The sequence below is a fragment of the Oncorhynchus mykiss genome, unplaced genomic scaffold, assembly GCF_013265735.2.
Source record: "Oncorhynchus mykiss isolate Arlee unplaced genomic scaffold, USDA_OmykA_1.1 un_scaffold_120, whole genome shotgun sequence".
Lineage (NCBI taxonomy): Eukaryota > Metazoa > Chordata > Actinopteri > Salmoniformes > Salmonidae > Oncorhynchus > Oncorhynchus mykiss.
Window position 1 is genome coordinate 125,001 of NW_023493661.1, and position 19,629 is coordinate 144,629.

At 46.6% G+C, this 19,629-nt stretch overlaps 1 protein-coding gene across 1 annotated transcript in view; it reads left to right on the forward strand.

Moving 5' to 3' along the window:
- The window catches only part of LOC118947070 (voltage-dependent calcium channel gamma-3 subunit-like), a 57,789-nt gene extending 46,908 nt beyond the window's left edge, over nt 1–10,881 (forward strand). Inside the window, exons 4-5 of the mRNA XM_036972137.1 lie at nt 503–643; nt 9,586–10,881. Coding sequence (XP_036828032.1) covers nt 503–643; nt 9,586–10,094 — 650 coding nt within the window. The 3' untranslated portion in view covers nt 10,095–10,881. The remainder of the gene's footprint in view (nt 1–502; nt 644–9,585) is intronic.
- Nucleotides 10,882–19,629: the final 8,748 nt, after the last annotated feature.

The following is a 19,629-nucleotide window of genomic DNA, read 5'->3' on the forward strand; positions in this document are numbered from 1 at the left end:
GGTTCGAATCCAGGCTGTATCACATCCGGCTGTGATTGAGAGTCCCATAGGGAATCTCTTTATCCCTCTCTCTTACACACACACAGCACACACACACACAACACACACAGCACACACACACACACACACACACACACAGCACACACACACACACACACACACACAACACACACACACACAGCGTACACACACACACACACAACACACACACACACACACAGCACACACAGGGGGGGGGACAGTGAGCAATGTAATGGGTATTTACCAACGTTTCGGGCAGGAAGAGGAGGAAGAGGAGGAAGAGGAAGAAGGCACAGAGATGCCGAAACATTGGTAAACACCCATTCAATTCCTGGTGAGAACATTGACTCAAAAACAAACATTACAATAATTCACTATGGCATTTATTTATGTTCAACAATAATATAATTTATTGTGTGTGTGTGTGTGTGTGTGTGTGTGTGTGTGTGTGTGTGTGTGTGTGTGTGTGTGTGTGTTACAGGAGCGGTGCGTGCCTCCAGTATATTCCCCATAATGAGTGTAGGTCTGCTGTTCCTGGGAGGGCTGTGTGTGGCCGCCAGCGAGTTCTACAGGAGCCGACACAACGTCATCCTCAGCGCAGGCATCTTCTTCGTTGCCTCAGGTCAGTCTCTGTCTGCGTGTGTTTGAGGGAGGGAGGGAGGGAGGGAGAGAAAGAGAGGGAGAGAGGGAGAGAGGGAGAGAGAGAGAGAGAGAGAGAGAGAGAGAGAGAGAGAGAGAGAGAGAGAGAGAGAGAGAGAGAGAGAGAGAGAGAGAGAGAGAGAGAGAGAGAGAGAGAGAGAGAGAGAGAGAGAGAGTGTAACTGTGTGAACCAAAATAGCTAGTTGACACTGTCTGCTCATTGACCCTGAGTATAACCTGGCCCACATACATCTAAAGAGCAGAACACAACGCAGCAATCTGATTGGCTGTCTCTGGTACCCTTCCCATGAGGCCCTGGGACATGCCAACTCCTGCTCCATTGCTCCTCAGAACACAAAACAAAACAATATGGCTGACTGTTGTCTCATTAGTGGGGTTTTGGCTTCTGCTCGCTGCAGTGTGTGTGTGTGTGTGTGTGTGTGTGTGTGTGTGTGTGTGTGTGTGTGTGTGTGTGTGTGTGTGTGTGTGTGTGTGTGTGTGTGTGTGTGTGTGTGTGTGTGTGTGCGTGTGTGTGTGTGTGTGCGTGTGTGTGAAACACATGGCATACAGCTGAGTGTAATGTTTACTGAAGGACCCCATTTAGGCATCTAAAGTACACAAACGTGCCTGTCTGAAAACAAAACCACACACTGGGTGGGAATTGGACGTGACACACAATTTAATCAATGTACCAAGGAAGTACCCACTGTGACTATTATAACCTACCCAAACCAGAAACCCTGGACGGGTGGAAGTGTAGAGGAGACGTTGTACCCACTGTGACTATTAAAACCTACCCAAACCAGAAACCCTGGATGGATGGAAGTGTGTTGGAGACGTTGTACCCACTGTGACTATTATCACCTACCCAAACCAGAAACCCTGGGTGGATGGAAGTGTAGAGGAGACGTTGTACCCACTGTGACTATTAAAACCTACCCAAACCAGAAACCCTGGGTGGATGGAAGTGTGTTGGAGACGTTGTACCCACTGTGACTATTATAACCTACCCAAACCAGAAACCCTGGATGGATGGAAGTGTAGAGGAGACGTTGTACCCACTGTGACTATTAAAACCTACCCAAACCAGAAACCCTGGATGGATGGAAGTGTGTTGGAGACGTTGTACCCACTGTGACTATTAAAACCTACCCAAACCAGAAACCCTGGATGGATGGAAGTGTGTTGGAGACGTTGTACCCACTGTGACTATTATAACCTACCCAAACCAGAAACCCTGGATGGGTGGAAGTGTAGAGGAGACGTTGTACCCACTGTGACTATTAAAACCTACCCAAACCAGAAACCCTGGATGGATGGAAGTGTAGAGGAGACGTTGTACCCACTGTGACTATTATAACCTACCCAAACCAGAAACCCTGGGTGGATGGAAGTGTAGAGGAGACGTTGTACCCACTGTGACTATTAAAACCTACCCAAACCAGAAACCCTGGATGGATGGAAGTGTGTTGGAGATGTTGTACCCACTGTGACTATTAAAACCTACCCAAACCAGAAACCCTGGATGGATGGAAGTGTAGAGGAGACGTTGTCCCCACTGTGACTATTAAAACCTACCCAAACCAGAAACCCTGGATGGATGGAAGTGTGTTGGAGATGTTGTACCCACTGTGACTATTAAAACCTACCCAAACCAGAAACCCTGGATGGATGGAAGTGTAGAGGAGACGTTGTCCCCACTGTGACTATTAAAACCTACCCAAACCAGAAACCCTGGACGGGTGGAAGTGTAGAGGAGACGTTGTACCCACTGTGACTATTAAAACCTACCCAAACCAGAAACCCTGGATGGATGGAAGTGTAGAGGAGACGTTGTACCCACTGTGACTATTAAAACCTACCCAAACCAGAAACCCTGGGTGGATGGAAGTGTGTTGGAGATGTTGTACCCACTGTGACTATTAAAACCTACCCAAACCAGAAACCCTGGGTGGATGGAAGTGTGTTGGAGATGTTGTACCCACTGTGACTATTAAAACCTACCCAAACCAGAAACCCTGGGTGGATGGAAGTGTAGAGGAGACGTTGTACCCACTGTGACTATTAAAACCTACCCAAACCAGAAACCCTGGGTGGATGGAAGTGTGTTGGAGACGTTGTACCCACTGTGACTATTATAACCTACCCAAACCAGAATCCCTGGATGGATGGAAGTGTGTTGGAGACGTTGTCCCCACTGTGACTATTATCACCTACCCAAACCAGAAACCCTGGACGGGTGGAAGTGTAGAGGAGATGTTGTACCCACTGTGACTATTATAACCTACCCAAACCAGAAACCCTGGATGGATGGAAGTGTAGAGGAGATGTTGTACCCACTGTGACTATTATAACCTACCCAAACCAGAAACCCTGGACGGGTGGAAGTGTAGAGGAGATGTTGTACCCACTGTGACTATTATAACCTACCCAAACCAGAAACCCTGGATGGATGGAAGTGTAGAGGAGATGTTGTACCCACTGTGACTATTATCACCTACCCAAACCAGAAACCCTGGATGGATGGAAGTGTAGAGGAGACGTTGTACCCACTGTGACTATTAAAACCTACCCAAACCAGAAACCCAGGATGGATGGAAGTGTAGAGGAGACGTTGTACCCACTGTGACTATTATAACCTACCCAAACCAGAAACCCTGGATGGATGGAAGTGTAGAGGAGATGTTGTACCCACTGTGACTATTATCACCTACCCAAACCAGAAACCCTGGATGGATGGAAGTGTAGAGGAGACGTTGTACCCACTGTGACTATTAAAACCTACCCAAACCAGAAACCCTGGATGGATGGAAGTGTGTTGGAGACGTTGTACCCACTGTGACTATTAAAAACTACCCAAACCAGAAACCCTGGGTGGATGGAAGTGTAGAGGAGACGTTGTACCCACTGTGACTATTAAAACCTACCCAAACCAGAAACCCTGGATGGATGGAAGTGTGTTGGAGACGTTGTACCCACTGTGACTATTAAAACCTACCCAAACCAGAAACCCTGGATGGATGGAAGTGTGTTGGAGATGTTGTACCCACTGTGACTATTAAAACCTACCCAAACCAGAAACCCTGGATGGATGGAAGTGTAGAGGAGACGTTGTCCCCACTGTGACTATTAAAACCTACCCAAACCAGAAACCCTGGATGGATGGAAGTGTGTTGGAGATGTTGTACCCACTGTGACTATTAAAACCTACCCAAACCAGAAACCCTGGATGGATGGAAGTGTAGAGGAGACGTTGTACCCACTGTGACTATTAAAACCTACCCAAACCAGAAACCCTGGATGGATGGAAGTGTAGAGGAGACGTTGTACCCACTGTGACTATTAAAACCTACCCAAACCAGAAACCCTGGGTGGATGGAAGTGTAGAGGAGACGTTGTACCCACTGTGACTATTAAAACCTACCCAAACCAGAAACCCTGGATGGATGGAAGTGTGTTGGAGATGTTGTACCCACTGTGACTATTAAAACCTACCCAAACCAGAAACCCTGGATGGATGGAAGTGTAGAGGAGACGTTGTCCCCACTGTGACTATTAAAACCTACCCAAACCAGAAACCCTGGATGGATGGAAGTGTGTTGGAGATGTTGTACCCACTGTGACTATTAAAACCTACCCAAACCAGAAACCCTGGATGGATGGAAGTGTAGAGGAGACGTTGTCCCCACTGTGACTATTAAAACCTACCCAAACCAGAAACCCTGGGCGGAATTCACACACAAAAAGAAAAAAAACTGAAAAGCACGAAGCACCGTATTTATAACCATGGAGAAGATGACTGGGAATATGTCCCTAAAATATATCAACAGTGTAGTTATTATCTCCGCAAGACAATAAAATGTCGGTGTACCCAGACTTCTTTGCATTTTTTAAATTTTACCTTTATTTAACCAGGCAAGTCAGTTAATTAAGAACAAATTCTTATTTTCAATGATGACCCAGGAACAGTGGGTTATCTGCCTGTTCAGTGGCAGAACAACAGATTTGTACCTTGTCAGCTCGGGGGTTTGAACTTGCAACCTTCCGGTTACTAGTCCAACGCTCTAACCACTAGGCTACCGTGCCGCATTGTCGACATCCCCCACCCTTCTATGCTGCTGCTACTCTCTGTTAATACCTATGTCACTTTAATAACTCTACCGACATGTACCTAATATCCCCTAACCCATCTGGACAGGAGGAGTACCTATGTCACTACCTACATGTACCTAATATCCCCTAACCCATCTGGACAGGAGGAGTACCTAATATCCCCTAACCCATCTGGACAGGAGGAGTACCTAATATCCCCTAACCCATCTGGACAGGAGGAGTACCTAATATCCCCTAACCCATCTGGACAGGAGGAGTACCTAATATCCCCTAACCCATCTGGACAGGAGGAGTACCTAATATCCCCTAACCCATCTGGACAGGAGGAGTACCTAATACCCCTAACCCATCTGGACAGGAGGAATACCTATGTCACTACCTACATGTACCTAATATCCCCTAACCCATCTGGACAGGAGGAGTACCTAATATCCCCTAACCCATCTGGACAGGAGGATTACCTATGTCACTACCTACATGTACCTAATATCCCCTAACCCATCTGGACAGGAGGAATACCTATGTCACTACGTACATGTACCTAATATCCCCTAACCCATCTGGACAGGAGGAGTACCTAATATCCCCTAACCCATCTGGACAGGAGGAGTACCTAATATCCCCTAACCCATCTGGACAAGAGGAATACCTATGTGAGAATGCTTTTCATTGACTACAGCTCAGCATTTAACACCATGGTACCCTCCAAACCCGTCATTAAGCTCGAGACCCTGGGACTCGACCCCGCCCTGTGCAACTGGGTATTGGACTTCCTGACGGGCCGCCACCCCCCCCCCCCGTCCCCCACCCCTGGGGCCCCACCAGGGTGCGTTCTGTGCCCTCTCCTGTACTCCCTGTTCACCCACGACTGCGTGGCCACGCACGCCTCCAACTCAATCATCAAGTTTGCAGACAACACTACAGTAGTAGGCTTGATCACCAACGATGACGAAACAGCCTACAGGGAGGAGGTGAGGACTCTCTGAGTGTGGTGTCAGGAAAACAACCTCACACTCAAACGTCAACAAAAAAAAGGAGATGATCGTGGACTTCAAGAAACAGCAGAGGGTGCTCCCCCCTATCCACATCGACAGGACAGTGGTGGAGAAGGTGGAAAGTTTTAAGTTCCTCGGCGTACAAATCACAGACAACCTGAAATGGTCCACCCACACAGACAGTGTGGTGAAGAAGGCGCACCACCACCTCTATAACCTCAGGAGGCTGAAGAAATTTGGCTTGTCACCTAAAACCCTGACAAACTTTTACAGATGCACAATTGAGAGCATCCTGTCGGGCAGTGTCACCGCCTGGTACAGCAACTGCTCTGCCCACAACCGCAAGGCTCTCCAGAGGGTAGTGAGGTCTGCACAACGCATCACCGGGGGCAAACTACCTGCCACCCAAGGACACCTACACCACCCGATGTCACAGGAAGGCCAAAAAAGATAATCAAGGACAACAACCACCTGAGCCACTGCCTGTTCACCCCGCTATCATCCAGAAGGCGAGATCAGTACAGGTGCATCAAAGCAGGGACCCGAGAGACTGAAAAACAGCTTCTATCTCAAGGCCATCAGACTGTTAAACAGCCACCACTAACACAGAGAGGCTGCTGCCAACATACAGACTCAAAATCATTGGCCACTTTTAACAAATGGATCACTAGTCACTTGATATCATGTTTACATATCTTACATAACTCATCTCATATGTATATACTGTATTCTATACTATTCTACTGTATCTTAGTCTATGTATTACTCATCTCATATGTATATACTGCATTCTATACTATTCTACTGTATCTTAGTCTATACATTACTCATCTCATATGTATATACTGTATTCTATACTATTCTACTGTATCTTAGTCTATGCATTACTCATCTCATATGTATATACTGTATTCTATACTATTCTACTGTATCTTAGTCTATGTATTACTCATCTCATATGTATATACTGTATTTTATACCATTTTAGCCTATGCCGCTCGGTCATCGCTCATCCATATATTTATATGTACATACATCCATTACTTAGATTTGTTTGTGTTTTTGTTCAACCTGATGATATTGACCCCCCCCCCCCCCCCCCCCCCAGAGCAGTCTGTTCAACAGTAACCCCCCCCCCCCCCCCCACTATAGCAGTCTGTTCAACAGTAACCCCCCCCCCCCCACTATAGCAGTCTGTTCAGAGGGATGTGTGTAGACTAGTGTCATTGTGTAGACTAGTGTCATTGTGTAGACTAGTGTCATTGTGTAGACTAGTGTCATTGTGTAGACTAGTGTCATTGTGTAGACTAGTGTCATTGTGTAGACTAGTGTCATTGTGTAGACTAGTGTCATTGTGTAGACTAGTGTCATTGTGTAGACTAGTGTCATTGTGTTCAACAGTAACTGATGGGTTCAATAGTAACTGATGGGGTCAACAGTAACTGATGGGTTCAACAGTAACTGATGGGTTCAACAGTAACTGATGGGTTCAACAGTAACTGATGGGTTCAATAGTAACTGATGGGTTCAACAGTAACTGATGGGTTCAATAGTAACTGATGGGGTCAACAGTAACTGATGGGTTCAACAGTAACTGATGGGTTCAATAGTAACTGATGGGTTCAACAGTAACTGATGGGGTCAACAGTAACTGATGGGTTCAACAGTAACTGATGGGGTCAACAGTAACTGATGGGTTCAACAGTAACTGATGGGTTCAACAGTAACTGATGGGGTCAACAGTAACTGATGGGTTCAACAGTAACTGATGGGGTCAACAGTAACTGATGGGGTCAACAGTAACTGATGGGTTCAACAGTAACTGATGGGGTCAACAGTAACTGATGGGGTCAACAGTAACTGATGGGTTCAACAGTAACTGAAGGGTTCAACAGTAACTGATGGGGTCAACAGTAACTGATGGGGTCAACAGTAACTGATGGGTTCAACAGTAACTGATGGGGTCAACAGTAACTGATGGGGTCAACAGTAACTGATGGGGTCAACAGTAACTGATGGGTTCAATAGTAACTGATGGGTTCAACAGTAACTGATGGGTTCAATAGTAACTGATGGGTTCAATAGTAACTGATGGGTTCAATAGTAACTGATGGGTTCAATAGTAACTGATGGGTTCAACAGTAACTGATGGGGTCAACAGTAACTGATGGGTTCAACAGTAACTGATGGGTTCAACAGTAACTGATGGGTTCAACAGTAACTGATGGGTTCAACAGTAACTGATGGGGTCAACAGTAACTGATGGGTTCAATAGTAACTGATGGGGTCAACAGTAACTGATGGGGTCAACAGTAACTGATGGGTTCAACAGTAACTGATGGGTTCAACAGTAACTGATGGGGTCAACAGTAACTGATGGGGTCAACAGTAACTGATGGGGTCAACAGTAACTGATGGGTTCAATAGTAACTGATGGGTTCAACAGTAACTGATGGGTTCAATAGTAACTGATGGGTTCAATAGTAACTGATGGGTTCAATAGTAACTGATGGGTTCAATAGTAACTGATGGGTTCAATAGTAACTGATGGGTTCAATAGTAACTGATGGGTTCAACAGTAACTGATGGGTCCTTATTTCCCACAGTGCAGCAGCAGAGCCTATGGAGCCAGAGACAGATAAACAGAGATATGGCCAGTTTTACAAATGGTACACTATTCCCTATTTAGTGCACTACTTTTGACCAGAAGCCTATGGGGCTAGTAGTGCACTACTTTTGACCAGAAGCCTATGGGGCTAGTAGTGCACTACTTTTGACCAGAAGCCTATGGGGCTAGTAGTGCACTACTTTTGACCGGAAGCCTATGGGGCTAGTAGTGCACTACTTTTGACCAGAAGCCTATGGGGCTAGTAGTGCACTACTTTTGACCAGAAGCCTATGGGGCTAGTAGTGCACTACTTTTGACCAGAAGCCTATGGGGCTAGTAGTGCACTACTTTTGACCAGAAGCCTATGGGGCTAGTAGTGCACTACTTTTGACCAGAAGCCTATGGGGCTAGTAGTGCACTAGATAGGGAATAGGTTGCCATTTGGGACCCAACGTATGACTGTGAATGGAGGCTCATTACAGCACATCAGTGTTCTGTTACCCAGAGTTCCACATGGCTGCTGAACGGAGCAGAGCAGGGAAGCAGTGCATTGTGGGGTTAACGATACGGAATGAGAGGGAAACACAACACATCAACACCTTTCTTTCTCTCCCTTTCTCTCCCTTTCTCTCCCTCTCCGCTCTCTCCCTCTCTCTCCCTGTCTCTCTCTCTCTCTCTCTCTCTCTCTGTATCTCTCTCTCCCTCTCTCTTTCTCTGTCTCTCTCTCCCTCTCCCTCTCTCTCTCTGTCTCTCTCCCTCTCTCTCCCTGTCTCTCTCTCTCTGTCTCTCTCTATCTCTCTCTCCCTCTCTCTCTCTCTCTCTCTCTCTCTCTCTGTATCTCTCACTCCCTCTCTCTTTCTCTCTCTCTCTGTCTCTCTCTGTCTCTCTCTCCCTCTCCGCTCTCCCTCTCTCTCGCTCTCTCTCTCTGTCTCTCTCCCTCTGTCTCTCTCGCTCTCTCTCTGTCTCTCTCTCCCTCGCTGTCTCTCTCTCCCTCTCTCTCCCTTTCTCTCCCTCTCTCTCCCTTTCTCTCCCTCTCCGCTCTCCCTCTCCCCCTCTCCGCTCTCCCTCTCTCTATCTATCTCTCTCTCTCTCTCTCTCTCTCTCTCTCTCTCTCTCTCTCTCTCTCTCTCTCTCTCTCTCTGTCTCTCTCTCTCTGTCTCTCTCTCTGTCTCTCTCTCTCTCTCTCTCTCTCTCTCTCTCTCTCTCTAGGTCTCAGTAACATCATCGGCATCATCGTCTACATCTCGGCTAACTCTGGTGACCCGGGTCAGAGCGACAGCAAGAAGAGTTACTCGTACGGCTGGTCCTTCTACTTCGGGGCGTTGTCCTTCATCATGGCGGAGATGGTGGGCGTTCTGGCCGTCCACATGTTTATAGAGAAACACCGGAAGCAGAGGGCCAAGTCTCGCACCGAACTCATCAAGAAATCAGCGTTCAGCCGTATCCCGTCTTACCGTTACCGATTCCGCCGTCGTTCCAGCATCCGTTCCTCCGAGGCGCCCAGCCGGGATGCTTCTCCCATCGGGAAGGGGGGATACAGCGGCCCGGGAACAGCCTCCGACCTCCCCATGTATACGCTCACCCCCCGCGAAGCCGGATCTAAGGCCGTCATGGGGGGAGTGCTCAATTCAGAGAGGGAGTTTCTACAGGGCGGTACTCTGGCCAATACCAAGGACTACGGCAAAGACGCGGCCAACAGGAGAACCACGCCCGTCTGAGGGAGGCGGGGCCTAGGAGATGATTGGATGGGAGATGGATGATGATAATGATGATGAGAGACAGTGAGGGAGGAAGAGGTATTATGAACTTTGACCTCTCTGCAACCTCCAGGGATAATTGGCAAAGGGGGTTGAAATTAGACGTTGGTTCCTAACCACAGATCTAGGATAAGGTTCCCCTTTTAAAACCGCTTAACCTCATCCCCTAGTGGAGGGGAGGGCACTACCCCTTAACCTCACCCCCTAGTGGAGGGCACTACCCCTTAAACTCATCCCCTAGTGGAGGGGGGGAACTACCCCTTAACCTCATCCCCTAGTGGAGGGAGGGGAACTACCCCTTAACCTCATCCTCTAGTGGAGGGGCGGGCACTACCCCTTAACCTCATCCCCTAGTGGAGGGGGGAACTACCCCTTAACCTCATCCCCTAGTGGAGGGGGGGGGGGCACTACCCCTTAACCTCATCCCCTAGTGCAGGGTTGGGAACTACCCCTTAACCTCATCCCTAGTGGAGGGGTGGGCACTACCCCTTAACCTCATCCCCTAGTGGATGGGGGGGGGGGGCACTACTGGTGAGTTGCTGCCCACCCCCTGTACTAGAGGACTGTGAGTTGCACCCCCTGTACTAGAGGACTGTGAGTTGCACCCCCTGTACTAGAGGACTGTGAGTTGTTGCCCACCCCTGTCCTAGAGGACTGTGAGTTGTTGCCCCCTGTACTAGAGGACTGTGAGTTGCTGCCCCTGTACTAGAGGACTGTGAGTTGTTGCCCACCCCCTGTACTAGAGGACTGTGAGTTGTTGCTAGAGGACTGTGAGTTGCTGCCCACCCCTGTACTAGAGGACTGTGAGTTGTTGTCCACCCCCTATACTAGAGGACTGTGAGTTGCACCCCCTGTACTAGAGGACTGTGAGTTGCACCCCCTGTACTAGAGGACTGTGAGTTGTTGTCCACACCCTGTACTAGAGGACTGTGAGTTGCACCCCCTGTACTAGAGGACTGTGAGTTGCACCCCCTGTACTAGAGGACTGTGAGTTGCTGCCCACCCCCTGTACCAGAGGACTGTGAGTTGTTGCCCACCCCCTGTACCAGAGGACTGTGAGTTGCTGCCCACCCCTGTACTAGAGGACTGTGAGTTGCACCCCCTGTACTAGAGGATTGAGTTTCCGCCCACCCCCTGTACTAGAGGACTGTGAGTTTCACCCCCTGTACTAGAGGACTGTGAGTTGCTGCCCCCTGTACTAGAGGACTGTGAGTTGCTGCCCACCCCTGTACTAGAGGACTGAGAGTTGCTGCCCACCCCCTGTACTAGAGGACTGTGAGTTGCTTCCCCCTGTACTAGAGGACTGTGAGTTGTTGCCCACCCCCAGTACTAGAGGACTGTGAGTTGCTGCCCACCCCCTGTACCAGAGGACTGTGAGTTGCTGCCCACCCCTGTACTAGAGGACTGTGAGTTGCACCCCCTGTACTAGAGGACTGAGTTTCCGCCCACCCCCTGTACTAGAGGACTGTGAGTTTCACCCCCTGTACTAGAGGACTGTGAGTTGCTGCCCCCTGTACTAGAGGACTGTGAGTTGCTGCCCACCCCTGTACTAGAGGACTGAGAGTTGCTGCCCACCCCCTGTACTAGAGGACTGTGAGTTGCTGCCCCCTGTACTAGAGGACTGTGAGTTGTTGCCCACCCCCAGTACTAGAGGACTGTGAGTTGTTGCCCACCCCCTGTACTAGAGGACTGTGAGTTGCTGCCCCCTGCACTAGAGGACTGTGAGTTGTTGTCCACCCCCTGTACTAGAGGACTGTGAGTTGTTGCCCAACCCCTGTACTAGAGGACTGTGAGTTGCTGCCCACCCCCTGCACTAGAGGACTATGAGTTGCTGCCCACCCCCTGTACTAGAGGACTGTGAGTTGCTGCCCACCCCCTGTACTAGAGGACTGTGAGTTGCACACCCTGTACTAGAGGACTGTGAGTTGCTGCCCACCCCCTGCACTAGAGGACTGTGAGTTGCACCCCCAGTACTAGAGGACTGTGAGTTGTTGCCCACCCCCTGTACTAGAGGACTATGAGTTGCTGCCCACCCCCTGTACTAGAGGACTGTGAGTTGCTGCCCACCCCCTGTACTAGAGGACTGTGAGTTGCACACCCTGTACTAGAGGACTGTGAGTTGCACCCCCTGTACTAGAGGACTGTGAGTTGCTTCCCCCTGCACTAGAGGACTGTGAGCTGTTGTCCACCCCCTGTACTAGAGGACTGTGAGTTGTTGTCCACCCCCTGTACTAGAGGACTGTGAGTTGTTGCCCACCCCTGTACTAGAGGACTGTGAGTTGTTGTCCACCCCCTGTACTAGAGGACTTTGAGTTGTTGTCCACACCCTGTACTAGAGGACTGTGAGTTGTTTCCCCCCTGTACTAGAGGACTGTGAGTTGCTGCCCACCCCCTGTACTAGAGGACTGTGAGTTGTTGTCCACCCCCTGTACTAGAGGACTGTGAGTTGCACCCCCTGTACTAGAGGACTGTGAGTTGCTGCCCCTTGTACTAGAGGACTGTGAGTTGCTGCCCCCTGCACTAGAGGACTGTGAGTTGTTGTCCACCCCCTGTACTAGAGGACTGTGAGTTGTTGCCCACCCCCTGCACTAGAGGACTGTGAGTTGTTGTCCAATCCCTGTACTAGAGGACTGTGAGTTGCTGTCCACCCCCTGTACTAGAGGACTGTGAGTTGCTGCCCCCTGTACTAGAGGACTGTGAGTTGTTGCCCACCCCCTGTACTAGAGGACTGTGAGTTGTTGCCCACCCCCTGTACTAGAGGACTGTGAGTTGCACCCCCTGTACTAGAGTACTGTGAGTTGCAGCCCTCTGTACTAGAGGACTGTGAGTTTCACCCTCTGTACTAGAGGACTATGAGTTGCACCCCCTGTACTAGAGGACTGTGAGTTGCATCCCCTGTACTAGAGGACTGTGAGTTGCATCCCCTGTACTAGAGGACTGTGGGTAGGGGATGTAGGGTCACTAGGGTATGAAGACAGATCAGTGGTTAGGACCAGCCACTATCTACTCCAGGTGAGGGGAGGGTCGACAAGAGGAGGGGACCCGTTTGAGCTTTTGAACTTTGAACTGTGAACTTTAACCCCTGGCCTCAGTAGCAGGGAGCACTGAGAGGCTTCCACTCCTTCTCTGTTTATATCTATATCAGTTCTTAGGGGTTTTGTAAAATCCCCAGGTTTTTCCCAGAATTCCTGGTTGGTTGGGCTCTGGATTCCCTCCTGATTCCAGGAATCTTCCAACCAGGATTTCTGGAAAACGTGAGAATGTGGGGTGGGGTGGTTAACCAGAATATTCCAACCCTGCTGGTTATATTTAACTGAACAGGTTGACCCAACCCTGCCTTAACCCCTGATCTAGGATCAGTTTTGCCTTCTGCCCTCTATTGGTAAAGGTAAGGGAGGACAGTCAGAAGACCTTATGGGTTGCACAATTCTGGCAACTTTCCCCCCCAAAATTTCCAGGTTTTCCAGAATCCCCAGTGGGAGGAATCTAGGATTTTCTAGGATTTCTGGGAAAGTTACAGGTATATTTTAAACCACAAGGACAGCTGATCTTAGATTTTGTGGTTAGGTTAACTTTAACCTGGAGTATATTTAACTCTTAGATGGTAAATGTTAGATAATTGGTGCTTCCTTCTTCTCTTTTACTTCCTCATACCAGTCTGTCACTTCCTGTCCTTCTTCTCACCAGTCTGTCACTTCCTGTCCTTCTTCTCACCAGTCTGTCACTTCCTGTCCTTCTTCTCACCAGTCTGTCACTTCCTGTCCTTCTCATCTTTTTCACCTGAAAAAGAAAAAAAATAACATATGTTCTCTGTACGTCTACCTCCCTTCTCCCTCACCCCTCCTCAACCCTCCTCACCCTCTGTCCCTCCTACCTCACCCCTCCTCACCCTCTGTCTCTCCTACCTCACCCCTCCTCATCCTTTGTCCCTCCTACCTCACCCCTCCTCACCCTCTGTCCCTCCTCCCTTCTCCCTCACCCCTCCTCATCCCTCCTCACCCTCTGTCTCTCCTACCTCACCATTCATCACCCTCTGTCCCTCCTCCCTCACCCCTCCTCACCCGTCCTCACCCTCTTTCCCTCCTCCCTCACCCCTCCTCCCTCACCCGTCCTCACCCTCTTTCCCTTCTCCCTCACCCCTCCTCCTTCACCCCTCCTCACCCTCTGTCTCTCCTACCTCACCCCTCCTCCCTCACCCGTCCTCACCCGTCCCCACCCTCTTTCCCTTCTCCCTCACCCCTCCTCCTTCACCCCTCCTCACCCTCTGTCTCTCCTACCTCACCCCTCCTCCCCCATTCCAAGAGCTTTGTGTAAACAAGGTCCTTATTGCCCTTCACTGTCACCTGTAGAACTTACGTTTTGATGTGTTTTAAAGACAATGTGTTATAATGTTATAATATAATGTTATAATGTTATAATATAATGTTATCATGTTATAATATAATGTAATAATGTTGGCTCAACGTGGGAAACCTGGAGAGATGTGCATGAATAGAAGGAAGGATGTATTTGTTGAGTATTGGAATGGGGCCCTTGGGAAGGAAGGATGTATTTGTAGAGTATTGGAATGGGGCCCTTGGGAAGGAAGGATGTATTTGTAGAGTATTGGAATGGGGCCCGTGGGAAGGAAGGATGTATTTGTAGAGTATTGGAATGGGGCCCTTGGGAAGGAAGGATGTATTTGTAGAGTATTGGAATGGGGCCCGTGGGAAGGAAGGATGTATTTGTAGAGTATTGGAAAGGGGCCCTTGGGAAGGAAGGATGTATTTGTAGAGTATTGGAATGGGGCCCGTGGGAAGGAAGGATGTATTTGTAGAGTATTGGAATGGGGCCCTTGGGAAGGAAGGATGTATTTGTAGAGTATTGGAAAGGGGCCCTTGGGAAGGAAGGATGTATTTGTAGAGTATTGGAAAGGGGCCCTTGGGAAGGAAGGATGTATTTGTAGAGTATTGGAAAGGGGCCCGTGGGAAGGAAGGATGTATTTGTAGAGTATTGGAAAGGGGCCCGTGGGAAGGAAGGATGTATTTTTTGAGTATTGGAAAGGGGCCCTTGAGTTATTCACAGAAATTATGCTACATCTTCTCAGCTGTCTCTCCTTCTCTCTCCCCTTCCTCTCTCCTTCTCTCCTTCTCTCTCTCCCCCCACTCTCTCTCTATCCATCCCCCTCTTCCCCCCCTCCTATCTCTCCCCCTCCTCTCTCCTTCTCTCTCTCCCCCCACTCTCTCTCTATCCATCCCCCTCTCCCCCCCCTCCTATCTCTCCCCCCTCCTCTCTCTTTCTCTCTCTCCCCCCACTCTCTCTCTATCCATCCCCCTCTTCACCCCCCTCCTATCTCTCCCCCTCCTCTCTCTTTCTCTCTCTCCCCCCACTCTCTCTCCCCCTCCTCTCTCTATCCATCCCCCTCTCTCCCCCCACTCTCTCTCCCCCTCCTCTCTCCTTCTCTCTCCCCCCTTCTCTTTCTATCTACACTGCCAGTCGTTCTATTCTCATGCCCAGACAATCACCACAGCCCACTTCCGTTCATCTAGCGACTCCTCATCCGTCATACATGTGGAAAGCTGTACCTGACATCATACATGTTACATACATGTTACATACTGTACCATCATACATGTTACATACTGTACCATCATACATGTTACATACTGTACCATCATACATGTTACATACTGTACCTGACATCATACATGTTACATACTGTACCATCATACATGCAGAAAGACACAAACTAACTCAACCAGAGATAGAAAGAGCAGGAGGGAGGGAGAGAGGAGAGAAGAAGAGAGAAAGGATAGAAGGAGAGATGAGGGGGAGAGAGGAGAGAGAGAGAGGAGGGGGAGAGATAAGGAGAGATGAGGGGGAGAGAGAAGGATAGAGAGAGGAGGGGGAGAGAGAAAGGAGAGAGAGAAAGGCGAGAAGGAGAGAGGAGGTGGAGAGAGAAGGAGAGACAGGGAAGGAGAGAGGAGGGGGAGAGAGAAGGAGAGAGGAGGGGGAGGGAGAGGAGAGAGTGAGAAGGAGAGGAAGGGGAAGAGAGGGAGAAAAGGAGAGGGAGAGAGACAGAGGGAGAGAGAGAGACTAGAGAGAGAGAGAGAGAGAGAGAGAGAGAGAGAGAGAGACTAGAGAGAGAGAGGGACTAGAGAGAGAGAGAGAGAGACATAGAGAGAGGGAGAGGGACAGAGGAAGAGAGAGAGAGAGACAGAGAGAGAGAGAGAGACTAGAGAGAGAGAGATAGAGAGACTAGAGAGAGAGAGAGAGAGAGAGGGACAGAGGAAGAGAGAGAGAGAGAGACAGAGAGAGAGACAGAGAGAGAGAGAGAGACTAGAGAGAGAGAGAGAGAGAGACTAGAGAGAGAGAGAGAGACATAGAGAGAGGGAGAGGGACAGAGGAAGAGAGAGAGAGAGAGAGAGAGGGACAGAGGAAGAGAGAGAGAGAGAGAGAGAGAGAGAGAGAGAGAGAGAGAGAGAGAGAGAGAGAGAGGGGACAGAGGAAGAGAGAGAGAGAGAGAGAGAGAGAGAGCCTCCTGCATTATGTGTCTATCCCCTTCTCTCTAAACGTTGACAAGTGTTTTATAGTGTAATGAAACATGAAAACAACACTAACACTAAGTTGACGATACAAATAGTCCACTTCTATCATGATAAATACGTGAACAATAAAGTTGTTTTAAAGTCTCTAAACTGTCTCAGTTATCATGCTGTGCTCTATACTCTATACCATGGCAACGTGACCCAGGGGGGGGAAGTGGGGAGAGGTCAAAGGTTGAGCGCCGGTCCAGATGACGAGCAGCGAGTGAAACGCGAAATGCTAATGATTTTAGCTTAACAAGTACGTAACACCATTCACCTTGAATTAGCATAGTTTAGTGAAGGTACATAATCACGTTAAATTAGCATTTGTTAGCTTACAGACCAATAGCACTAAACTAGCATTGTTAGCATACATACTTATAGCGAGTGAAACGCGAAATGCTAGATAGATAATAACATAGATAATAACATCACATTGTTACTGAACATAGATAATAACATCACATTGTTACTGAACATAGATAATAACATCACATTGTTACTGAACATAGATAATAATATCACATTGTTACTGAACATAGATAATAATATCACATTGTTACTGAACATAGATAATAACATCACATTGTTACTGAACATAGATAATAATATCACATTGTTACTGAACATAGATAATAATATCACATTGATATCACATTGTTACTGAACATAGATAATAACATCACATTGATATCACATTGATATCACATTGATATCACATTGTTACTGAACATAGATAATAACATCACATTGATATCACATTGTTACTGAACATAGATAATAATATCACATTGTTACTGAACATAGATAATAACATCACATTGTTACTGAACGTAGATAATAACATCACATTGTTACTGAACATAGATAATAACATCACATTGTTACTGAACATAGATAATAACATCACATTGTTACTGAACATAGATAATAATATCACATTGTTACTGAACATAGATAATAATATCACATTGTTACTGAACATAGATAATAACATCACATTGTTACTGAACATAGATAATAATATCACATTGTTACTGAACATAGATAATAACATCACATTGTTACTGAACATAGATAATAATATCACATTGTTACTGAACATAGATAATAATATCACATTGATATCACATTGTTACTGAACATAGATAATAACATCACATTGATATCACATTGATATCACATTGATATCACATTGTTACTGAACATAGATAATAACATCACATTGATATCACATTGTTACTGAACATAGATAATAATATCACATTGTTACTGAACATAGATAATAACATCACATTGTTACTGAACGTAGATAATAACATCACATTGTTACTGAACATAGATAATAACATCACATTGTTACTGAACATAGATAATAACATCACATTGTTACTGAACATAGATAATAATATCACATTGTTACTGAACATAGATAATAATATCACATTGTTACTGAACATAGATAATAACATCACATTGTTACTGAACATAGATAATAATATCACATTGTTACTGAACATAGATAATAATATCACATTGTTACTGAACATAGATAATAATATCACATTGTTACTGAACATAGATAATAATATCACATTGATACTGAACATAGATAATAATATCACATTGTTACTGAACATAGATAATAACATAGATAATAATATCACATTGTTACTGAACATAGATAATAACATCACATTGTTACTGAACATAGATAATAACATCACATTGTTACTGAACATAGATAATAACATCACATTGTTACTGAACATAGATAATAATATCACATTGTTACTGAACATAGATAATAACATAGATAATAATATCACATTGTTACTGAACATAGATAATAACATCACATTGTTACTGAACATAGATAATAACATCACATTGTTACTGAACATAGATAATAACATAGATAATAATATCACATTGTTACTGAACATAGATAATAACATCACATTGTTACTGAACATAGATAATAATATCACATTGTTACTGAACATAGATAATAATATCACATTGATACTGAACATAGATAATAATATCACATTGTTACTGAACATAGATAATAATATCACATTGGAATGTTTCCATTGTTTATTGTCTATTGCATTTGTTTTGGCGATGTAAACATACAGTTGAAGTCAGAAGTTTACGTACACTTAGGTTGGAGTCGTTAAAATTCGTTTTTTCAACCAATCCACAAATTTCTTGTTAACGAACTATAGTTTTGGCAAGTCGGTTAGGACATCTACTTTGTGCATGACACAAGTCGTTTTTCCAACAATTGTTTACAGACCGATTATTTCACTCTATCACAATTCCAGTGGGTCAGAAGTTTACATACACTAAGTTGACTGTGCCTTTAAACAGCTTGGAAAATTTCAGAAAATGATGTCATGGCTTTAGAAGCTTCTGATAGGCTAATTGACATCATTTGAGTCAATTGTAGGTGTACCTGTGGATGTATTTCAAGGCCTACCTTCAAACTCAGTGCCTCTTTGCTTGACATCATGTGAAAATCAGAATAAATCAGCCAAGACCTCAGAAAAAAAATTGTAGACCTCGACAAGTCTGGTTCATCCTTGGGAGCAATTTCCAAATGCCTGAAGGTACCACATTAATCTGTACAAACAATAGTACGCAAGTATAAACACCATGGGACCACGCAGCTGTCATACCGCTCAGGAAGGAGATGCGTTCTGTCTCCTAGAGATGAACGTACTTTGGTGCGAAAAGTGCCAATAAATCCCAGAACAGCAAAGGGCCTTGTAAAGATGCTGGAGGAAACAGGTACAAAAGTATCTATATCCACAGTAAAACGAGTCCTATATCGACATAACCTGAAAGGCCGCTCAGCAAGGAAGTAAGTAAGGTAGAAGCTACCTACATACCTGTCACGACTCCTACCGAATGTAGCTCCCCTT